Source organism: Myotis lucifugus, unplaced genomic scaffold, assembly GCF_000147115.1.
Source record: "Myotis lucifugus unplaced genomic scaffold, Myoluc2.0 scaffold_1, whole genome shotgun sequence".
NCBI classification, from domain to species: domain Eukaryota; kingdom Metazoa; phylum Chordata; class Mammalia; order Chiroptera; family Vespertilionidae; genus Myotis; species Myotis lucifugus.
In genome coordinates, this window is record NW_005871049.1 from 1,177,793 (window position 1) to 1,202,733 (window position 24,941).

At 42.7% G+C, this 24,941-nt stretch overlaps 1 protein-coding gene across 1 annotated transcript; it reads left to right on the top strand.

The window, feature by feature from the left end:
* The first annotated feature begins 1,359 nt into the window (after nucleotides 1-1,359).
* KPNA7 (karyopherin subunit alpha 7) lies at nucleotides 1,360-22,180 on the top strand. Its single transcript, XM_014457702.1, has 9 exons — nucleotides 1,360-1,488; nucleotides 4,867-4,949; nucleotides 5,384-5,652; nucleotides 6,991-7,073; nucleotides 9,918-10,178; nucleotides 11,575-11,808; nucleotides 13,210-13,392; nucleotides 16,559-16,705; nucleotides 22,142-22,180. The coding sequence occupies exons 1-9, from the start codon at nucleotides 1,360-1,362 to the stop codon at nucleotides 22,178-22,180; spliced, it is 1,428 nt and encodes a 475-aa protein (XP_014313188.1).
* The last annotated feature ends 2,761 nt before the right edge of the window (nucleotides 22,181-24,941 follow it).

Consider the following 24,941-nt stretch of genomic DNA (forward strand, 5'->3'; position numbering starts at 1 on the left):
CAAATCAGTCTTACACCTTTTCCAACAAGCATGGCTGTCTGGCTTCCAAGATTAGTGCAGATTAAAGGAAACCAATCAGAACAAAGGAATTGAACCCTCTACATGGAAAGCAGCAGGAAGGGCCAAGAGATGAGAAGGGAGAATACACAGTGAGGGGTCACTTAGTGATGGGGCAACAGTACAATTGACTCAATGGACCTGAAGGTATTCCTGCCTGGTCGTCTAACACCACAGGGACCCTGTTCTCCAGCAAGAATTATAAGGCTTGTTTAAGGATTACCTAATACATACATGTACATTTTCTTAAATTAAGAAAGTCTTCAACCTAAAACTCATCCATCTGTATAAGTTAAATCATTTCTCCAGGATTCTCAATACTATTAAGCCTGATTTTCTCTTGATATGAGAAAAGGGCTGTTTTTTACTTTAAATTTTAATCTCCCTCAGTTTGGTGGCCAAGTAAAACTCATGAGACTGGATTAAGATTTGAATGACCTAGCTCAGCTGGCATGGCTCAGTGGTTGTGCATCAACCTTTGAACCAGGAGATCATAGTTCAATTCCTGGTTAGGGCACATGCCCGGGTGTGGGCTCGGTCCTCAGTGTGGAGTGTGCAGGAGGCAGCCGATCAATGATTCTCCCTCTCCCTTCCTCTCTTAAATCAAAAACAAACATATATTTAAATATATATTTGAATGACCTAGAGCAGTGATGGCTTTTGAGCTCAGCGTGTCAGCATTTTGAAAAACCCTAACTTCACTCTGGTGCCGTGTCACATATAGAAATTTCTTGATATTTGCAACCATAGTAAAACAAAGACTTATATTTTTGATATTTATTTTATATATTTAAATGCCATTTAACAAAGAAAAATTGACCAAAAAAATGAGTGTCATAGGTTTGCCATCACTGACCTAGAGAGTGATTCCCTAACAGTGGAAATGGCCAGGGACATCTGGGCCTGGGCAGTCTGTTCATAGCCCAACTGGATCCCCATAGTTGGGAGTCCCAGGCCTGCTCCTCAGAATCTAATCAGCACCAATGAAGACATGCTCAGACTCAGGGCAGTGGGACACTTTGCTCAGATGTCACTACAGCTGATAATCCTGGTCTGCTAAGGGCATACGAGATCTCCCTTCACTGTGGGAGGGAGATTGACTATTCTTTTAGATACAGTGTAGTAGAAGACGGCAGAGGAGGTCAATCAAGCTGAGGCTATTTACTAACTGTGATGTTAACTCTTCCAGCCTGCTGAATCTGTAAAGTGAAATCAGATGCTTTCAGTGTGTCCTAAAGGCTAACATGGTAACAGCCTGACTTCCCAGCTCTGAGTGCCCCAGTTCTTTCTTTCCCTCACTAGATGATTCGACAACACCGGATAGCAGTCAACGTGCAGCTCCGAAAGGCCAAGAAAGATGAGCAGGTCTTAAAGAGAAGAAATATCACCAATCTCTGCTCTGACTCCGCTTCTGGAGAAGAAACCAAAGGGGTACGTTGGGAATGTGGCGTTTAGAGCAGTTGTGTATAAAATACATCCTTGGTAAATTACTCTGGCTTGAAATGTTTGGTTCAGAACTTGCAAGCTCTAATTGAGGGTCTTGAAGGAAAGGGGTGGAGAGATCATGGTTAGAGCTAAACTGGTGTTGTCAGAAAGCTAAGGGTCATTACCTTTGCGGCTGAGAGTCTGAGATCTAGATTCTAATGGAGGGAAGTGCTGCTTCTACCTGAAAATTCACTTGCCGTCACTCAGCCAGAAGCAGGGAATGAGGGGTCATGCAGGTTACCTCTCAGCAGAGGCATCTAGTTACTCAACATGTAAAGTCTTGCCTAGGACTTGAATGCTGCCCTCTGTCTTCCCTTCTCCTTCCACCCTAACCTTGCTCAATACATATCTTGGGTTGAGCCCTTACTGGTTTGGCTCAGTGGATAGAGCGTCAGCCTGTAGACTAAAAGGTCCCGGGTTCAATTCCAGTCAAGGGCACATACTTCAGTTGCAGGCTCCTCCCCGGCCCGGGCCCTGGTTGGGGCTCGTGCAGGAGGCAACCAATCTATATGTTTCTCTCACATTGATATTTCTCTCAGTCTTTCCCTCTCTCTTTCACGCTCTCTAAAAATCAATGGAAATATATCCTTGGGTGAGGATTTAAGAACAAAAACAACAACAAAAACCACACATTTCAAATCCTGGGTTGACTTTGATTGACTTTGAGGTCAGTACTGGTTTTTTTGTGATCTTTCCAGAATGCCCTAACCAGGAGGTTTCCCTTAGAACCCCAATAGTGTCGTTTCTACATGCCTTTGTATCTACGTGCCTTTTATGATCCGCCACTGTGTGTGTCATCACTGCACTCTGCTCAGCTTAGGGCTCTTAGAGGCAGAGTGGTTCAGTCTGGGCAAGTGGATTCAATGATGTGTTACCGGCCATCAAATAGAGGAGCTGCAACCATTCTCTGAATTGCCATAGGACTCTGAACCATATCTCTACTTAGCTTCATTTATCTAGAATAGTCCCCAGGAGTCCCCCATCCAAGGAGATGAAACTATGAAATGAGAGAGTTGTTTTCCTTTTTATCCTATATTACTATGCCTTTAAAAAAACTAAAATATAATTCATGGACCATGGAATTCACCTTTTTTAAGTATATAATCAGTGTTTTTTTCATATATTCACAAGGTTCTACAACCATCACCACTAGCTAATTTCAGAACATATTCATCACCTCAAATAGAAACCCCATACACAATAAGCAGTCACTCAATCCTCCTTCCCTCTAGTTTCTGGTGACTAGGAATCTTTCTGTCTCTGAATTTACCTATTCTAGGTATTTCATATAAATGGAATCATAGGATATGTGGCCTTTCATGCCTGGCTTCTTTCACTTAGCATACTGTCTTCAGGGGTCAGCCATGTTGTAGCAGGTGCCAGTCCTTCATTCCTTCTCTGGCTGAATAGTATTTCATTGGATGGATATACCACATTTGGTTTATCCATTTATTGCTTGGTGGGCATTTGAGCTATTTCCACATTTTGGCTGTTATGAATAGTGCTGCTATAAACATTTGTGTGCAAGTTTTTATGTGAACAGGTTTTCAGTTCTCTTGGGCACATACCCAGGGGAAGAATTACTGGGCCATATGGTCACTCTATGTTTCACTCTTCGGGGAACTGCCTGTGGTAAGCTGAATAATGCCTACCCCCAAATGCCCCCATCTCCTCATCCCCATCATACTTTATATGATGAAGGGACTTTGTAGACAGGATTAAACTAAGGATCTTGAGACGGGGAGATTACCCTTGATTCTCTGGTGTGTCCAATGTAATCACATCAATCCTTAAAACACGAAGGATGAAGACAAGTCAGAGCAGAAGGTGATATGATGACAGAAGCAGAGATTGGTGTGCTAGGCTTTGAAGATGGAGGCACAAGTCACAAGCCAAGGAACACAGCAGCCCTACTAGAAGCTGAAGAGCAAGAAAATAGATTCTCCCCTCATAGGCTCCCAGAGGAACCAGTCCTGCCATCACCATGACTTTAATCCAGTGAAACTGATAATGAACTTCTGACCTCCAGAATCGTGAGAGAATAAGTTTGTGTTGTTTTAAGCCACTAAATTTGTGGCGATTTTTACATTAGCAATAGGAAACATGCTGCCCACTATTTACCCAAGTAGCTGCACATTGTACAATCTGATATTCTAATCAGCTATTGTTAGTGTCCATTTTGGGATGGTAGCCATCAAGTGCATGCAAAGGGCTATATTGTTCTGATTTTTATGTTTTTCTAATGACTAATGAACATTTTTTCATGTTCTTATTGGCTATTTGTTTATTTTCTTTGGAGAAATGTCTATTCAAACCATTTGCCCATTTTTTTAAATCAAGTAATTTGTCTTTTATTCTTGAGTTGTAAAAGTTCTTTATATATTCTGGATACTACACCCTTACCAGGTATAAGATTTGCAAATATTTCATCCTATTTTATGAGTCATCTTTTCACTTTTGATAGGATCCTTGAAGCATAAAAGTTTTTAATTTTGAAACATTCCAATCTATCTACTTTTTTCTTTGGTTGCATGTGCTTTATTTTTTAAACAATTCCTATTAGTTGATGTATTTGTATTGATTTCAGAGAGGGAGAATGAGGGCGAGGTAGAAACATCAATGATGAGAGAGAATCATTGATTAGCTACCTCCTGCATGCCCCCTACTGGGGATTGAGCCCACAATCCGGACATGTGCCCTTGACCAAAATCAAACCTGGGACCCTTCAGTCCTCAGGCCGACACTCTATCCACTGAGCCAAACTGGCTAGGGAGGTTGCATGTGCTTTAGATGTCATATTTATGACTCCATTGCCTACTACAAAGCTACAGTAATCACGTCTATTACATATGTTAGACATGTAAATCAGTGGAAGAGAATGCAGAGTCCACAATAAACCATCACATTTATGGTCAATCAAAGTTTGACAAGGTATTAGGACCATTCAATGGGGAGAGAATAGTCTTTTCAACAAATGGTGTGGGGACAACTGGATATACACATGCAAAGCCATGAAATTTGACCCCTACTTACACCATTTTTGGAGGTCTTTACTTTGTCATTTTTGCAGACATCCACTAGCATGTTATAAAAAGGTTCTGGGATCCAAGTGATGATAGGAATCACCTCACCCCCAGAGCATGAGGAATATCCCAGAGGTCTGTGAGACCAGCAAATACCCTTCTCTCCCTTAGTATAGACCAGCATGCAGATTGGGACCTACTGTTAAAGCCAGCCTGTTTTAATCAAATAGATGGCTAGACTAGATGACCTTCATGGTTCCTCTTAGCAGAGACTCTGACCTGAATGTGTGTCTCCTTGCAGGTCAAGCTCACGCTGGAAGAAATAATCAGTGGTGTGAATGCCTCAGATCCCATCGTATGTTTCCAGGCCACCCAGGCAGCCAGGTATCACCAACCAGACCACTGCTGTTTATAGGTTCATAGTTAGAAATGAGCTCGAATGGCCTGTTTGGTTTCTTGGAAAAATGCCCACAGAATGTAAGAAAAGGCTTTGTAGGTGATGGTCCATCCAAAAGTGAGACTCAATATCTCCTCTATACTGTCCTTGAGAACAACCTAAGATACACAAGTGTTGTCAGAGATGAACTGCTTCATTTAAATTGGCCTCTACAGGAATCTTCGTGGTAGATAATACCTGAACGGGGAAATGTTGCTTCATCACTGCAAAGTGCTATGAGCTAAACTCTAGGATGTCACATAGCTTTTCCCAGCTGTTTGTCTCATGCGATAGTTAGGAATGCCGGGAACATCTATAAAGGAGGTTCTTCATATCTGCTTCACGTGACTTGCTTTTCCTTTTTTTCTCTTTCATTGCAAAGGAAAATGCTGTCCCGGGAAAAGAACCCTCCTCTAAAACGGATTGTTGAAGCAGGGATCATTCCAAAGCTGGTGGAATTCCTGACGTCATCATTGCATCCCTGTTTGCAGTTTGAGGCAGCGTGGGCTCTGACCAACATTGCTTCGGGGACCTCAGACCAGACTCGAGCTGTTGTGGAAGGGGGCGCCGTCAAGCCCTTGGTTGAGCTCCTGTCTTCCCCCAACCTAATTGTGTGTGAACAGGCAGTGTGGGCCCTTGGTAATATAGCAGGTGAGACTCTCCCCTCAGGGGACTCAGAAAATAGTGGGCCAGGCGTATGGCATGCTATAGGAGTTCTTTGGGGAATATTGTGGACTTGATACTCTAAGTAGAAATGCCTAGAAATGCTGGTGAAAGTACAACAGGCTTTTCCAAAATTCAGAGTCAAGTTCAAAGGTCATAAATTGAAGCTGAAACAAGATAATGCAGTATGTCCTGAGGCTACAGGCTACCTGGGGACATCTGCCAATACCAGGTCCTACACCCTTAGGTCTCAGTAGCTTCAGGAACAAAGGACAAGATTTTCGGCTTATTCAGTGCAGGGGGTTTTAGCAAACACTTATGTAATCCAGACCCTAAAAAAAAATTCTATCTCTAGAGAAAGTTGCCAATGGAACATACAAAAGTTTGGGGTAAAAGTTTCCCCTGAAAACACCCTAAGATTGGCCTTATAGATTTGGAACTTGACACTGTATTCCCTGTGAGGTCCAGGAAAGCAAAAGCTGGGGAGTTAATGCTGCAAAGTTGGGAGCTCCCTGATTTCTGGCTGAATAGAAATATAATGCTTTTGGGGGGAAACTAACTCAACTGGGTCCCTCGGGATTTTGACAAAGTAAGATCAGCCAAATATTAGCAATTTCAAGTTCAGAGAGTCAACAACCCACCGTGACTGAGTTAGCAGAAACCATCATTATCATTACACCTCCATGGACTTCAGATATTGGGATTAGCAAGCACCAAATATAAAATCTGCTTTTGAAATGCTTGCAGAAGTAAAGCACCTATTGCAGAGACTTTGTCTCTCATTTTGACTGGTTCAATAAGGAACAGGCAAAATTGGGTGGTATAATATAACTAATGCCTTGCCTGATGTTTAAAGAATTACAAATTGAGACTTCTACGGTCCAGAAATACGGTATTCTAGCCAAAGTCACGACAGTCACCTGTGCATCTCCCAAACTTTGTTCTGAGTCACATCTGGAAGTTACTGCCCTATGCCAGAATCTTCTGGGAAGACAACTTGGTCTGCAATGGCCTTGGTCTTCCTGAGAACCATGCTATGAAATTATATTCGCATTTAGAGAGCACTGCCTGGGCCCAGTTGGCTGGCTTCTTTATGCATCCACGGACTACTTACGGCATTTGCTGCTGTGTGGGACCTGCTTTCACACCAGGCCTAGCCACCCAACCAACAAGTTAAAGACTCAGGATCAAGTTCATGACTGCATTCTCTACTTGCCCAACCTAGGAATGGCCTCTTACCCTTTGCACAGACTTTGAAAAATTAGTCACCTATCCCAGGATTCTCTTTGTTCTCTCTTTGAATGTCCTGTCCTTATCTATTTGTAGGTGATGGCGCAGAATTCAGAGACTCTGTTATCTCGAGTAATGCCATCCCACATCTACTGGCCCTGATATCATCAACCACACCAGTGAGTGTCTTTCAATTAGAAAACCTAGCTGGTAACAAGTTCCCAAAATTGGGAAATTGAGGAAGTATTTCCAAATCAATGCCTGGCCCCTTATGATGGTGATTAAAAAGAAGGCCTAGAACTGAATATCATGTTGGGTAAGAATCCAAATTTGTCCTCAGCAGGCAGTAGTGCTGATCTTTCTTTTGAAAGCAGTGGAAAAAAAATTAAGATTTTTATCAGTTTACAATCTTGCAAAATTAGATGACTAAACTCTACTCTTCAAGGAGCACAAACTGAATTAGTGGCTTACCATTCTGTTCCTAGGTAATAAAGTTTAGGTTTGAAGATTAGAGTCAAAGTCAATTGATGTGGTGCCCTGGCCAGGTGGCTCACTTGATTGGAACCTCGTCCCAAATATCAAAAAGGTTGTGGGTTCTACTCCTGGTCAGGGCACATACCTAGATTGCAGGTTCAATCCACTGTCAGGGCGCATGCACGAGGCAATGGATCAATATTTCTCATATCAATCTGTCTTTCCCCTCTTCCCCTCCCTCTCCCTCTCCCTTCCTCTCTCTCTAATCAATAAACATTTCCTCAGGTGAGAATCTTTTTTAAAAAGTGGATTGATGTGGCAACAATAGAGGAGTCCCTGGATTAAAAATTATATTTGGCCCTGACCGGTTTGGGTCAGTGGATAGAGCGTCGGCCTGCGGACTGAAGGGTCCCAGGTTCGATTCTGGTCAAGGGCATGTACCTAGGTTGTGGGCACATCCCCAGTCGGGGCTGTGCAGGAGGCAGCTGATCTATGTTTCTCTCTCATCGATGTTTTTAACTCTCTATCCCTTTCCCTTCCTCTCTGTAAAAAATCAATGAAAGAAATTAAATTTGGATTTTAACTTTGTCTCAAACAAAAATGAAGAGAAACCCTGGCCAGTGTGGCTCAGTTGGTTGGGTGTCATCACATACACTGAAGGGCTGCTGTTTGAATCCTGGTCAGGACGCATGCACGAGTTGCAAGCATCTATCCAAGTGGTGGTGTGCAGGAGGCAGCCAACCGATGTTCTACTTTCACATTGATGTTTCTTTCTCCCTCTCCCTTCCTGTCTCTCTAAAAATCAATAGAAAATCATTTTTAAATGAAGAGAAAATAGCTTCCAAAACTGAGGGAATATACACTCGGCCCTCAAGGTTGGATAAAAGCCTGACATGGTTGAACCAGAAAAAAGGCTGGCATGACCAAGGGAATTTGCAAGAAGAAAGTATTGCAATATGAAGGTAGGGCAAGGGACCTAGACATCATCCTGCTGGCAAAGGGGAGCCTTTGGAGGATTTCAAGGCAGGAAACAAAGTGGTCCGATCTTTCAGAAAAGACCTTTCTGGCTGCTTGTTGGAGGGTCGTAGCCCAGGGAGATGGTGAAGCAGATGGACCTGGGATGCTGCTATGTTGGACATGGAAGTGAGAGAAAGAAGCAAGGATGCCCTGGGTTCAGGGTTAGGTTATTTTAGATGACTGTCCTCTTAGAGAAATGGGGACGATGGAGGGAGAAAGACCAGAGTCTTAGTTGTCCACATTAAGTTAAAGTGATTGAGAGGCACCATTGCAGCAACGTCAGGTAGGTGGATATGCGGGTCTAGATACTCGTAGACACATGTCATCCAGCTGGGCAAGATCAAGAGCAGGGGTCAGCTGCTTGCTTTTGTAAATAGAGTTTTACTGGAGCACAGCCATGCCCATTCACTCACACGCAATTTCCTGTGTCTCTTATGATGTTACAAGTACCACGTTGACTAGTTGTAACAGAGCCCCTGGGCCCACAGAGCTGAAAATGTTTACTGTCTTTACTGTCTGGCCCTTGACAGAAAATGTTGCCAATCCCTGGCCTGGAGTGTGAGGAGAGTCCAGAACCGGGTTCTAGGGTCTCTGACATTCAGAAGTCGGGCAGCACCGGCCAGCAAAATTGAGGAGAAGCATCCCATTTAGCAATTTAAAAAAAAAAAAAACTAACACCCAGGTTTGGTGTCACAGATGCCAGAAACGACTAAACACAACGGAGAGGGACAGTGAAGAAGCAGCTATGGGGTTAGAGACTTGGAAGATGATTTCGTCACAACCATAGAGAAGCAGGGTCAGAAACAGACTAGGAGGAGGAGAAGCGCAGATGGGAAGCACGCCGTAGAGAGTGAACACAGATGCCTCCTTGAGGATAGACTCTGGAAAACAGAAGTGAGGTGATGGCTGCAGAGGTGCCAAGGGTAAGGGGTGAAGGTCACAGGGTGTTCTGTGCTGGGGGAGTGATCCAGGAGAGAGAGGTGATGCTGGGGACAGAATCTTTAAAGGTGAAAAGTGATGGAATTCAGAGGCAAGGTAGGGAAGACTAATCCTCGAATAGAAGATCGGAAATGTGGTTATGACATGTTGGTTATTGACTGGTGGGAAGAATAAGAAACCTCTTTGTCTTGCCAGTGAAAAATGAAATTAGGTCATCAGTTGAGTCGAGGGGAAGGATATTTTGAAAAATGTAAGGAAATATCCATCTAACATTTGAATAGGAAGCAAAAAGCTCATTCTCTCTGTCCCTAGTATACAGGGTGTGTGTATAGATACTTCAACAGCTGATATCTCAATTTTGAAAATGAAATGTATTTTCATAAACACTGCCTTTATAATTACTCAAAATGTGTATATACAAGTTTGAGGACACCCTATATATACATCACTACCTAGAACAAATTGTTGTTTGCAGCTCAAATTCTTTGGTTCATGCTGGTCAATAATACTAGTGATCAATGATGGCAAGGACACACTGCCATTTGCAGTTTTTCTTCTTTGCACCTGATGCTAGAAGCAGTCTCTTGTTACAGATTACATTTCTGCGGAACATCACATGGACCCTGTCCAACCTGTGCCGAAACAACCCGTACCCCTGCAAAAAAGCCGTGGAGCAAATGTTGCCCGTCCTCTCCCAGCTCCTGCAGCACCAAGACAACGAGGTGCTCTCTGACACCTGCTGGGCTCTGTCCTACCTCACCGAGAGCTGCATCGAGCGCATTGGCCAAGTGGTTGACATGGGGGTGCTGCCCAGACTGGTTCAGCTCATGACCAGCTCAGAACTCAATATCTTGGTAAATGCCCCAGTCTTGTCTGTCTCTCTATGGGCCTTCCGAGTCGTATTTACTTTAGCAAGTTCTACTCTTTCCTCACCCCCTGGTTTCCACACTCAGCTCTAATCCTTTACCCAGAACAAGGCATTTCCCTGGTCTCTGATATTCTCTAGCCAAACACTTGAATCTGTTTTGACCCAAAATCCTAGTGGGTATTCAGTAACATATATTTTTTTGTTAATCTGACAACTAGAAATATAGAGAGCACCAAATTAAAATTGACTATGATTCCTTCACCCAGTGAACTACCCTTTTGTGGACTTTCCTTCTAGTGGTCTATGTGGGTAGACGTTAACAAGTTGGCTGATACAGAGTGTGTGTGTGTGTGTGTGTGTGTGTGTGTGTGTGTGTGTGTATTAATGTAAAGCCCATGTAACATTTGAATTGCTTACTCAAATATAAAAGAAAATTCCTCTTATCCTCTCCCAAGTTTGTTCTCTAATACTATTTCAGATATAAGTGGAAAGTAAGTAAAACCAACATGTCACTTACATAATATTCTTGAAAATGTCATTTAAAAGGTGGGTGCCCCTTCTGATTTCTATGCCTAATACTATGTATTATGCAGCCTTAATGATCATCTGCTTTGAGATTAGCATAGTATTCCTCAGATGTCAAGGTTAGTTTGAGGGTAATGCTGGTAGCATGGCGGATACAAAGAGAATATCTATAAGAAGTCGCTTATCCTGGGAGCTTCGGGGCAAATTGCCAGGCTTGGCAAGGCTGTGATTGGCCTATAGCACTACTTCTATGTCTCACTTGAGTAGCAGATACCCAGCATAATAGCCTAGGAAAATTCTATAACTGTTCTCTCTCACTAAAATGCGAGAAAACCAAAATAAATCCTAAATCAACCCTCCAAGGCCAGTTGTCTGGAGCCCAATCATAGACCCATCCTGGGAACCGTCAGAGTTATTGAGAAGGGGTTGTGAATATATCAAAAAGTGCCATTGGGATCTCACTGGCTCCAATAATGTGTACAACAGAAACTTGACCCTGGTGCTAACTATAAATTCAGTGGACATAATTACGTTATAAACACTACAATCAACTTAGCAGTTTCCCCGATGTAGGGATATAAAAGGGAGAGCATCATTTCTTGATACAGGCATCCCTTGACCTCTATCCCACTTGAGCCACCACTGCTGGGAAGCTGGCAAGTACCTTCAAGCTATAGAAGCAGCCATCCATGTGCCAAATGAATAAGGGTCATGGGTATCACCGTTGTCCCCAGGCTTCCAGAGAGCCATCAGCAAAGCACGACTAACGTTTGGGAGGGCACAGATCTTGTGTGACTGTCACTTCCACTGTGATAAGTTTGCAATACTCGGTTACACTTCTGGCCTTGTTCTTCCAGACCCCCTCTCTCCGCACTGTGGGGAACATCGTCACGGGGACCGACCACCAGACCCAGCTGGCCATTGAGGCGGGAATACTGAGCGTGCTGCCCCAGCTCCTGCTGTGCCCCAAGTCCTCCATCCAGAAGGAGGCAGCCTGGACCCTGAGCAACGTGGCCGCCGGGCCACAGGAGCACATCCAGCAGCTGATCGACTGCAACGTCCTGCCGGCCGTGTCGGCTCTGCTGAAAAGTGTGAGTGGGACGCTCTGTGTCGACGGCAAAAGGCCACTTTCCAACCGGCCCGGTATTGAACTCCTTCAGTAACTCAGACACAGGCCCTGAAGCAAATTAATTGAGACCACAACAAAACTATGAAACATTAGTACCCCAGCTCTCCCTTAAAAAAAAAAAAGGAAGGTGCATCCTGTTTGGACAACCCATGGAAAATTTAGAAGTCTAAACAAGCGTTGTGTAATGAAAAGGTGGCCCACAGCTCAAATATCCAGAAAAATTTTGAGCTGGCAAATAGTGTTAAAAGAATGTGCCATCTACTCTCTACTTGCCAAAAGAGGTTTTGTTCTCTTTCAGGAGGAAAACCATATCCAGTTATACTGATATTATGCACTGGAGAATGGTGGCCTTTTCGGCACACAATCACATTGATTAAAGTGGTAATATACACAGAAAATCCAAATCTAAAAGGAGAAATACAATAAGCCTTCCTCTTTCCTCCTGATTCCCTCTTCCCTTCCCAAGGACAACTACTATCATCAGCATTTCTTTTTGCCACCTTTTAATGGAAAAGCTGTGTTTTTCTGCTTATGTGTTTCTGCTCTGAGGTTGGATGGTTGGTTCTCAGGTTTTCATTAAGTATTAAAAGCTAGGCCAGGTGTGCAACCCAAATCATAGCATCTTCCAGTCAATTAGACACTTCCTATCTTGTGTTCTACTGTGAATCTGTATGTATTTTATTCAGAAACATTCAGTCATGAATCAAGAAGTAATCTCAGTTCAAACTGTGCCTTTTGAACTATAACTTGCTTGGAGCCATAAGCTGTTTGGCTTTTTTATTTTTGTTTTAAACTGTGGTGACAGTTTCTCCCGGCCACAAAATAATGTCTCCTGCCCAGGGGCAGTAGGATCCATGATCAATTACTCCCATATCTCTGGGTCAAATGCCTTTTATAAATGCAAGGATGCATTGAGTGATATTTCAGTGGCCTTCCTCGGTAACCTCTGAGCTGTCTCAGTCACTTAAGATCACATCTGTGTGCTTAGCTTTGTAGCTATGGAGCTTCTTATCCAGATTTTCACTAGGGCAAAAAGACAAGAAATGTAAACATAGGCCCCTAAAACGTAAAATTCCAAGCGTAATTCCTAATCTATGTTGATTACCTGGATTGGTTGATGTTGTTTCTGTTTTTCCCATAATCTGAGTTAATGAACTGAGTCTGTTTGAACTTAGGACCTCCCTCTAAAACCCCATATGAATCTACCTGCCTCCTTCTTGACTTCAAGTCCCCAAGGTGTTCTCTCTAAATTGCACAGATAGTCCGGGCTGTCCCCAACCTACCTAGAAACTGAACCAAGTTAGCATCCCTATATTTAAGTTCTTCAGGATCTTTAAGGAATGTAAATGTTCTCTTTCTGCAGGGAGAGTTTAAAGTCCAGAAGGAGGCTCTCTGGGTGATGGCTAACTTCACAAACGGGGGCACCGTGCACCAGCTGATCCACCTGGCCTATTCTGGAGTCTTGGAGCCACTGGTGAACCTGCTCACCATCCCAGATGCCAAATTTGTTGTCATCATCCTTGACATCATCTCTTTTCTCCTCCAGGTGAGCTGTTCTGGACAGGTTGGTTTCTCAGTAGCAGTCTCCAAACTTAAGACATTTCATTTCATTCTTAAAACCCAAGTAGGACTCTCTTTCTCCCCAACTCCCCTATCTCCTCCCTCTGTGCACACATTCTATGGATAATAATAACCAGAGGCCTATCAAAGAAGGTATTATCTTCATTTTCTCAAATGAGTGTCTTGTGCCCAGCACTGTTATCGATGCTCAGGATGTGGCAGGTGAACGTCCTTGCTGGCACAGAGCTTATGTAGCAGTGGGGAGGGGAACAGACACATCAGGTAGGGAGTTAGAGGTAAATCTATCTGACAAAGAGGTAGTCACCCATAGCTCAGAGTGAGGAGGGGAAGGTGATCTCTTCTATTCAGTAGTCAGGAGAAACTTCTCTGAGGAATAACTTTTGAGCAAAGGCCTCAGAGAAGTGAGTGGGTCTTATGGCTATCTGGGAAGAACATTCTAGAAAGAGCAAGGAAGGTGGTATGGCCAGAGCAGAGTGAATGGATGGAAAGTGGTGGGAGATTAGGCTCAGGGCACCTAGGGGCCAGCTCACATAAGGTCTGTGAGAACTTTGACTTATCTGAGTGAGAGGGGAAACCAATCAAAGGCTTGAAGGAGGGAAAAAATAGTCAGTGAGCCCCATGGCTGACTCTTTTAGAAGACTAAAACAGCCCTACCTGGTTTGGCTCAGTGGATAGAGCTTCAGCCTGTGGACTGAAAAGTCCCAGGTTCAATTCCGGTCAAGGGCATGTACCTTGGTTGCGGGCACATGCCCAGTAGGAGGTGTGCAGGAGGCAGCTGATCGATGTTTCTAACTCTCTATCTCTCTCCTTTCGTCTCTGTAAAAAAATGTAATAAGATATATTTTTTAAAAAAGAAGACTAAAACATAAGATATTTGAAGGAGCAGCAATAAATTAGCAGGGATATATGTTAAGAGGCCAGACTAGAATTCCTTTTATATTCGACTATATGACTGGGAAAATAGACTGAAAAGCCTTGAATTAGAATTCTAGAAAAGTCTTATTTCTGAAAGAAAGGTAAGGTAAGACACTATTTTTATACTATTTGTCTTGGTTCTGTATTGCTACATAACAAATTACCCCTTAGTGACTTAAGACAAACATTTATTATCTCACGTAATTTATGGGGTTAGGAATCGGGGAGCAGCTTAGCTGAATGGTTCTGGCTCAGGGTCTCTAAGGAGGTTCAAGATGTCATTTGGGGGCTTCAATCTCATCCGAACGTTTGACAGGGGCTGAGGCTCAGCTTCCAAGATGGCGCACTCACGTGCCTGCCAGGTTATTCTCACCACACGAACCTCTCCCGGGGACTGCCTGGGTGTCCTTGCATGATGGCAGCCGGCTTCCTCTGGAGCAAGGGATCTAAGGAAGCAAGGTGGAGCCTCATATATTTAGGATCTTTAAAGGAGGTCATTTCAACAACATCTTATTGGTTACACACGTCCGCCCTGTTTAACACTCACACTAACACAAGGGCATAAACACCAGGAGGCAGGGGTCACCTGGGACCATCTTGGTTACGGTCTTTTTATATACAACTAAGCCATTTGGAAAGTTTCAAAGTAACACGAGGGAACCCCTTTTGAAAACTCACTCGAAGCACTCTTTTCATGTAACTGTCTTGGAAAGAACTGACCTGAGTCAAGAACAGATTTGAAACACAGCCCAGCTAGACACTAAGACTTGAGCAAGTCACACAAACAAAGAGTAGAGACTTGACAGCCAATAGACGAAGCTGGACATAACAAATCTGTAAAAGCATATTTGGGATATAGAAGTTTAACTTCGTCTGCTTCGTTTAAATATTTGGGATTTTTTCCTCAGAAGAGTCTGGGCAAATCCCATCTGGTGGACCTGTGCACCCCCTGGATCAGACAAAGGCCGTGGGGGCAGTAGGTTAGAAAGGTCAAGACGAGACAGGAAAAAGTTCAAATAGGCAGCAGATGCAGTTGAGGTTCTTTGAAGTAACTTTGGGGCATTTACTGTTCAGGTCCAAAATGCTCGGCCAGGGCTCCTGCTGCCCACAGCCCCGTTTTCTTTCTGAAGCCAATCTAGCATGTTGATTCCTGCCCTACTTTCTTTACTCAAATCTACTGACTCATAGGACGAGAGGGCATGGAGGCTTAGACATACAGTGCAAACTGTCATCAGGTAAATGAGGTGGCCTAATGAATTAACTTGACCCAGAGGAGGTTATTTTATTACTGCTCACAAAATAACAAGTAGAGCCCTTCCAGATATGACAGCCAAGTTTTTCATCTTCCTCCACATCCTGATATGCTGTTTAGCTGAACTATTATTCCCTCTTCTCATAACATGCAGCCCTTATTCCTTCAAAACGTTGTCCCCGATGTTCCTTCTTTTGGGAGTGCCGTTACCCTATGGTTGACCCGGCACAGTATTGCTCATGAAGGACTCGTGTTACTTTTCAAGCATCCTGTGTACATCTGCTCTAATTTAAACCTCTGATCATTTACTAAATTAAACTTTCTACACCATAGCCTTTGTGTACTTGTCCCTCCTGATAGCATGAGTTGGTTACAAAGGCCTTCTCTAAATCACGTCTGTGTCTCCGTTCTGTGTGCCTCGCCCATCATATGAGTACACATGTGTGAGTGAATGAAGAGCCCTGGGTGGTAAATCCAGCGACCAGCATTTGGGTTAGATCCCCTCGTGTTCTTTGTTTCCAGGAACTTCATTACTTGCTGTGGGGGCTCTTGTTACTGAGGGTCTCTTGTCTTATCTTTCAAGGCTTTCAGGGAGTGCAGGGCCAGAACCTCTGTATTTACATAGCACACTTAAATGTTCTATATTAAAACAATTTCCATTAGAAGAGGATGTCTACTGAATAGTGGTCGTGATTTGTTTATGGATGACAGCATATTTAGCAAAAGAAATATTGTATTTTTGCAATGAAGAAAAACCTATACACACACACACACACACACACACACATTTGTATCACATAAATATCCAAAGTGGAGGAAGAGCGTGCAAGTTGAAATCACTTTGGGAAAAGTGAAGCTGCGACTGCCCGTTCTGGGACAGGGAGCCTTTGGTCGGGTTCCACTGGTGAGGCTCCCTGTCCCCAGGCTTCTGCCCAGGCCTCACTTTCGCTCCTATTGCCCCCAGGCAGCAGAGAAGCTTTCTAAGAAGGAATACCTGTGTCTTCTGATCGAGGAACCTGGTGGGGTTGATAGAATCAAAACCTTGCAATTTCATGAGAACCGTCACGTTTCCCTGACTGCTATGCACATTATTGAGAAGTACTTCTCTGAGGTAGGTGACTCCAAGTATAAAGTAGTGTCCGTACCTCCTGTCAGGCCACCTCACAGGTGATCACCTGGCAGGTGCCTGTGCTCCCGCTGGAAGGTGGGTGATCAGACAGGTGGGCCCCTCTCGGGACTTAGCCGTGGTGTAGGGGCTGCCTTTGAGTAGCAGCTTTCTGGCTCCTAGAAACTGCTCTAATCCCTTAGAAGTTTGTCCTGTTAACCTCTGGTTTCCAATATTACTTTTTTTTCCCACTTGACTCTTTTGCAGGGAGGGCAGTAGTACAGGAAGGGATATGATGTTAAAGTGGCTCTTTATTGAAAAAATGCAGACAACTAAGGCAGGCCCCAGCTTTTGAAAAACCATTTGCTGTTTACTGCATCTTTGTCTCTTTCTAGAATAGGGTGTTTGGGGATGAACTCTACAAAAGACTTCTAAGTTTTCTGCAGGAGCCAGGAATAATGATCAGATAACATTAGACATATTTTTAAAACTTTTTTTTATTGTGGTAAAATATGCATAACGTAAAATTTAGCATTTTAACCATTCTTAAGTGAACAGCTGGTGGCATAAAGTATATTCACATTACTGTGCAACTATCACCACTGTCCATCTCAGAACTTGTTTATCTTTCCAAACCAAACTTTGTATCCATTCCCCATTCCACAGGCCCTGGTAGCCACCATTTTACTTTCCAGACTACTTCCATTTTTATTTTTTTTTAATATATTTTGTTGATTTCAGAGAGGAAGGAAAAGGGAGAGAGAGATAGAAACATCAATAATGAGAGAGAATCATTGATCAGCTGCCTCCTGCATACCCCCTACTGGGGATTGAGCCCGCAACCCAGGCATGTGCCCTGACCAGGAATCGAACACTGACCTCCTGGTTCGTAGGTTGATGTTCAACCACTAAGCCACACCAGCTGGGCACCACCATTATATTTACTGTCTCTGTTTGACTACTCTAAGTACTTCATTTAAGTGCAATCATATAGTATGCATCCTTTTATGATTGGCTTATTTCACTTAGGATAATGTCCTCAAGGTACATCCATGTTGTAGTATGTCAAAATGTCTTCTTTTTTAAGACCAGAGAATATCCCAGTGTATGGATATACCACATTCTGTTTATCCATTTATCTATCGATGGACACGAGTTATTTAACTTTCTGGCTATTGTGAATACTGTTGCTATGAGCATGAAAGTACAAATATCTGTTCAAAGTTCCTGCTTCCCATTCTTTGGGGTATAAACCCTGAAGTGGAGTTGCTGGATCATTTGGCAATTCTATTTTTAATTTTTTTATGAATAATCTACTGTTATCAATAGTGGAAATACCATTTACATTCCTACTGGCAGTGCACAAGGGTTCCCATTTCTCAGCATCTTACCAATACTTATTTCTTTTTATTTTTATCATAGCCATTCTAATGTGTGTGAAGTAGTATCCAATTGTAGTGTTGATTTGCATTTTTATTAGATATTTTTATGTGAGGAAGGTGAGCTCAAAGTTCCTAAGTGGCCAGGTAAGCATGGGGCTAGGAGTTAACAGAGTGAGTGATACTCTGTTAGGTGTCAGACTAGATTCGTCAGCAAAATCAGAGCATTACAATAAATATGACCATGGTGGTGGTTGGTGCTAACCAGAGGCAGCTAATCTTGGTTTGGAACCAAGAGGATGCTCTCAAAGCAGAGAAGACCCAGAACAATGATTAGCATCTTTTGAATTTGAAGCTTTTATGAAAAGCTTGTAATTAGGAGACTTGTCCCTTAAATAGGGTTTGTATCCATAGGACTCATCTAAGGGCTCCAGTTCAAATACTTCTGTTCAGGCCAATTACAACTCTACCCCTTCATGAGTGACACACTCAAGGGGGGCAGGGGGGGATTCGATGAGCTACACCCATTGTATCCTTACTCACAGTAAAGCTAGTATCCTGTGTATCAAAACTTCATTTAAAAATAAGCCAGACAGGCTTCCAGGTCAAGATGGTGGCATAGGTAAACTTGGTACTTACTGCCTCCCACAACCACATCAGAATTTAAACTGAAATACAGAACAACCACCATTCAGAACCACATGAAATCTAGCTGAACTAACGTCTTACAACTAGGGAATTTAAAAAGAAGCACATTGAGACTGGTAGGAGGGGTGGAATTGCAGAACCAGCTGATCTCACCCCCACATGTGGCAGTTTAAAATTGGAAGGGATATCTTGGCTATGGAGGTTTCTCTGAGGAGCAAGGGGGTCCCTGCCCCACACCAGGCCTCCAGCCCAGAGTTCCAGTGCCAGGAAGACAAGCCCCCACAACTTCAAGTTGTAAAAACCAACGGGGATTGTGGCTGAGTGACACTGAGAATGTGAGAGTCCCAGGCAATTCCTCTTAAAGGGCCCACACATGGGCTTACTTGAACTTCCTCTGAGCTCCAGACTGGGGCAGCAGCTTGAAAGGAACCTCAGGAAGGAACTAACCTGTCTGGAATCAGGGAAAGAGCTGGAGGAGCAGCTTTCTCCCAGACAGAAGTGCTGGCAGAGGCCAGTGTTCCTTTGCTGAGACCTCCCTGCCACAGAGCTGACAGTCTTTGCCATATGTAAATCTCCATCAACCTGGTTCACACTTTTCACCCTGCCCTGGTGATTCCCTGAGACTCTGTCCCTCCCTACTTGCAATTTTATCCAAGCCATTTCCAGTGGCTTTTCCATATAACTGGCTTCTTTTGCCTCATGCTTTGGACATTCCTAAAATCTCTCAAACAAGCAGTAGCCAGCATCAATGTGCCCCCTACCTATCAATAAGTGGCCCCAGGTCTAACATTAGCAGTAGCCCATGCTGGTTTACAGTTTGGCCTCTCCTGAACACCTCCAAGCTCAACACAAGTAGCAGCCATCTGCAGAGCACTGTAGCTCATGCTGGGTGGTTCCAGGCAGGGCACAGGCGGAGGCTGACTTTGCACCTCCTGGGAGGCCCCAGAGCCAATGCACCCAGTGGTTAACTTCAACCATGCCAATTACAACTCTACCACCTTCATGAGTGACACACTCAAGGGGGGGATTCAATGAGCACCAAAACCCCACTGAAGCAAGTCCTGTTCCGTAGGGGCATCTCCTGCACATAGCTCTTCAGCTGTAGTTGCAACTAATCCTTGCAACTGATTGACCTGAGGGTCAACCCCTCCCAGTGATGCCAACATAAATCAAAGCTCAACTACAATAGGACAGTGCACACAGCTCACACAGGGTTGCACCAATTCACAAAGGAGTGCCCAGCTCAGGTGACGTGGGAGGCCAGTGGGCCCTAAAGTACACCTACTACACAAGGTGACTCTACGAAGTCCAGGAGACATAGCAAATCTACCCAATACATAGAAACAAACACAGGGAAGCAGCCAAAATGTGGAGACAAACAATTCACAAATGAAAAAAAAACAAAAACAGGAGAAATCTCCAGAAAAAGAGCTAAATGAAATGGAAGCAAGAAAAATGCCAGATACAGAGTTCAAAACAATGCTTATAGGATGCTCAAGGAACTTAATGAAAACTTCAAGGAGCTTAGTGAGCACATCAACAATATAAAAAGGGACCAGTCAGAAATGAAACGTACACTAACTGAAAGAATAATTTTCAGGGGATCAACAGTAGAGTAGAGGATGTTGAGAAACCAATCAAGAATTTGGAATATAAGAAAGGAAAAAAACACCCAGACAGAACAGTAAAAAAAAAGAATCCAACAATATGAAGATAATATAAGGAGCCTCTCAGACAACTACAAACATACCAGCATTCACATCATGGGGGTACAGAAGGAGAAGAGAGAGAGCAAGAAATCAAAAACCTATTAGAAAAAATGACAGAAAACTTCCTTTACCTGGTGAAAGAAATAGACATACATGTCCAGGAAGCACAGAGAGTCCCAAACAAGAGGAGCCATACTAAGACACTTCATAATTAAAATGCAAAAGGTTTGTCCTAGGGGGTGGGAGTGGCCAGGGAGGGGTCGATGAGAGGAAAAGGAGACATATGTAATACTTTAAACAATAAAAAATTAATTAAAAAAATAAATTCAAAAGGTTAAAAAGAAACTCTTAAAAAGCAGCAAAAGAGCCCTAACTGGTTTGGCTCAGTATCCGTCTGCGGACTGAAGGGTCCCAGGTTTGATTCCAGTCAAGGGCATGTACCTTGGTTGTGGGCACATCCCCAGTAGGGGGTATGCAGGAGGTAGCTGATCGATGTTTCTAACTCTCTATCCCTCTCCCTTCCTCTCTGTAAAAAAACCAATAAAACATTTAAAAAAAAAAAGCAAGAGAAAAGCAGTTACCTACAAGGGAGCTCCTATAATACTTCCAGCTGATTTTGCAACAGAAACTTTGCAGGCCAGAAGGGAGTGGCAAGAAATATTCAAAGTGATGAAAAGCAAGGACCTACAACCAAGATTACTCTATCCAGCAAAGCTATCATTTAGAATTGAAGGCCAGATAAAGAGCTTCCCAGACAAGGAAAATCTAAAGGAATTCATCACCACCAAACAAGTAGTTCATGAAATGTTAAAGGGTCTTCTTAAAGAAGAAGGAGATGGGGAAGAAGGGGAGGAGGAGACTAATAAAAGATCAAACATATGAACAATAAAGTGCAATAAGTGCATATCTATCAACAACTAAATCTAAAAATCAAGATAAATGAACAAGAAATCTAATGAACAACATTAGCTAATGAATAAAATAGAACCAGAGGCATGGAAACATGGAATAGACCAATGAAACTCAGAGGGAAGGGGAGAGAGGGACCAGGAAGAGATTAACCAAAGAACTTATATGCATATATGCATTACCATGGATACAGACAGTAGGGTGGTAAAGGCCTGGGGCAGGGCAGGAACCAGATGGAGGGGGTCAATGGGAGAAAAAAAAAGGGGGGGGGACTTCTGTAATATTCTCAATAATAAAGGTTTAAATAAATTAATTAATAAAAAGCCAGACATAAAAGTACAAATACTGTATGATTCCACTTACATGAGGGATCTAGAGCAGTCAAACTCATAGAGGCAGAAAGTAGAGTGTTGGTTTCCAGTGGCTGAGAGGCAGAATGGAATGGGGTTTTTTAATGGATACAGAGTTTTGGTTTGGAAAGATGAAAAAGTTCTGGAGATGGATGATGTGGTTGCACAGCCATGTGAATGTATTTAATGCCACTGAACTGTCCACTTAAAAGTGATCAAAGATGTTAATTTTTCTGATATGTATGTTTTATCACACATTCCAAAAAACTGCATTTAAAATCCATCTCAAGAAATATTTCATGCTTCCCTCCTTCAAATTATTCTCTGAGGGAACCCTGAGACTAATTTAGAGCAAATAATAATCCACTGCAGATATTAAGGAGTTAATGGGGTGGTAATAATGTATTGAGAGCCTGGAGGTATAATAGTGTCTTTTCTCCCCTGAAGGAAGAAGAAAGTGGACCAATATTACAATCCATGGACTAAGATCATGAATGCATAAAGCACTTAAAATAAAACTACCAAAGCTCCACAACTTCTAAAACCAAGGACCAAACCCTAAAGGGTAACTTCTTTAAGAAGCAGCACTCCTATATTTTGGTGTATCACGGGTATAATGCTTTTAAAACTGAATGCTAATAAAATTTTTCACGCTCTCACCTCTATAAAGATAAGTGCAGTTAAACCACTTGTGTCTTAAAAATCCACGTGGAATTCATGTCCTAGAATATGTTGTTTAATGGTTATTTTTAAGGATCGTAAAGTAAGATCTTCAAAATGGAGTAGAACGGTCTATTGGCTATCTAGATGAACTTTGACTTGTAGATTTGATTTAACTAGTATTTCTTAAACATGTGGGTTCCCTTCCCTTTTCATTTTTATGCAATCTCTATTGTTACCAGACCCAAATTGGGTCTAATTATTCAGTAGTTGCCAGCCAAAAGACAACTCCAAGAAGATTTTATGGGAATGAACTTTATTGCAAGCCAGCAAGCAAGGAACACACTGGGGATTGCTCCCAGAGCAGTGCGTCCCCAAACAAAGGATTGCATGTGTCTTTGGAAATCCTACATAAACACAAGGTAACCTTCGTCATCACATGTATGGGTGGGGACATTCTTGCACCTATGCAATTAGCAAACATGCCTATACATACATCGCATGTTTAAAAATGGTGGGAAATCTCCACCCCTAGGAGGAGATTTTCATATTATAATGAAGGTATAATGAGAAAAGTTTGTGAGGAGGTCAATAAAGGGTCTTTTAGGTCGCTTCAGCCCGTCCCGGGCAGTCTGAGCCAGATTAGCCCCCTGGTTCTGCAAATCACTCCCAGGAGTCTGCCTGAAAAGACAGGTCTGGTAATTGTCAAAGTCAGGGATAGTAGAAGTATGGAAGAAAACGTGTGTGCGCATATACACAGCTTAGGTTACACCATTAATATAGAACATGTTTCAGCGAAAGCTGTGTGGGCCACGTGAAGGAGGAGAAAAGGAGAGGGAGTGGCTGGGATGAAATGGATCTAGACACAGTACTAGGCATTGGTAATGGACACGGGGTACGTTTAAAGGAGGATTGGACTTGATTCATGTAATTTGAGTGTAGGTATTATATCAAGTTACATAAAACATCACACCAAAATGTCATACCCAAAGCATGTCTTCACTGGTCCTTGATAACGATGAGGAAAGATGTGTGGGCGTCCATCTAAAACACTACTAGAAGACAGTTCATGTTTCACAAACTTCTCATTCAGTGGTGAGAACAAATCTACAATTTAGTGGACATTGGGCCTTTCCATCAGTATTATCTCTTTTGGGGGTGATTCTCTGCCTGCTGCTGAGGGCTGCATTGGTGCGTTGGGGTCCTCATCGTGTTCTGCTCACCTACGTGGACATGGAGGGGACCTGGGAGATTCCTCTCAACTCCCTCTTCAGTTCATCAGCTCAGGACATGCTAGCATGGCACATCTTTTGCCAAGCAAAAATCTTATTCTGCAAGGATATTGCCTCTTACACCCAAGGACAGAAAACACAAATGGTTGGCTCATGTTCACTTTCTCCAGTGGCAGGACCTTAGGTTCAGTGGAGAGGATGCTGTTAGAGGCTGCCTGCTTCCTGCTTCTTAAGGCCTCCCTACAGGTCCTATACTCCCTCCCATACTCTTTCAATACATTCTCTTCTTGTTTAACCAGTTAGTTTCTGTTGCTTGCAGCTAAAGAATCTTAACTGATACACATGAGGATGAAAATTTAAAATATAATTTTAAATATTAAACCCAAAAAAGCTATTCGAGTTCATTCTGTCAAGACAGACATTGTATAAAATTTGAACTTTTAAATTAAAAACAATGTAAATATATAGTACAAATTACATATAAAATATGTTACCACATAGTATATCTATATTATTTATAAGTATTTTTAAATTAAAAACAAAACTAAGAATGGGGGTGTGGTCCTTATTAGTCCAACACAACTATTTTATGTTTGCACTTTCCCTTCCAGTTTGAGTCAACATACATGTTTTTATTTATCTGGTTCATTTTCAACATTTTAAAACATCACTTTCTCCCATCAGTAAACCGAAATTGAGGGGAAAGCAGAAGGTGAGGTGGTTTACCAAAATACGACTTTGAGGGGGAAAAATTTGTTTTTTAATTAAAAAGTTAATCACTGTCGCTCAAATGGTCTGCCCTTGTTGGCTCAAAATATTGTTAGCCTCTTTTTTCTCCTGTCAGTCAACTATTTTTTTTTTACTAAAATTGCATGACAAAGGAGTATTTCTTGTTTAAAGGTACTGATACTAACTTGCCTAGCAAGGTTATAAAGAAAGGAGCTGTTTGCCTATTGTACATGGTTTGGGTGCAAAGAGATGGTGTTAGTCACCTGGCTGGGTGCCCATACGCTTGGACTCAGCATGTTGGGATGACTGGCAGAGCAACAAAGAGTGGAAAGAAGGAGTAACTGGCTGTATGCTGTCTTTACGATGGAACAACTGTGGCCCTCTTGGTTTATCCCACATTTGTTATGTGCCATAGAGGAAATGCAGTTCTCTCAGTTAACCACATACAGTGCATAACTTACTACTATTTTCCTGAAACATAGAGTGACTATTTAATGATAATAGCATGTGATACTTTAGTCCTTGCTCCTTTTCTAAATAGTTGAAGCCTGGCAAAGTCATGTAATTCCTCTGTACCTTAATGCCTCATCAGTCGGTTCTTTTCATTCCTTCTGGCTTCCCATTTT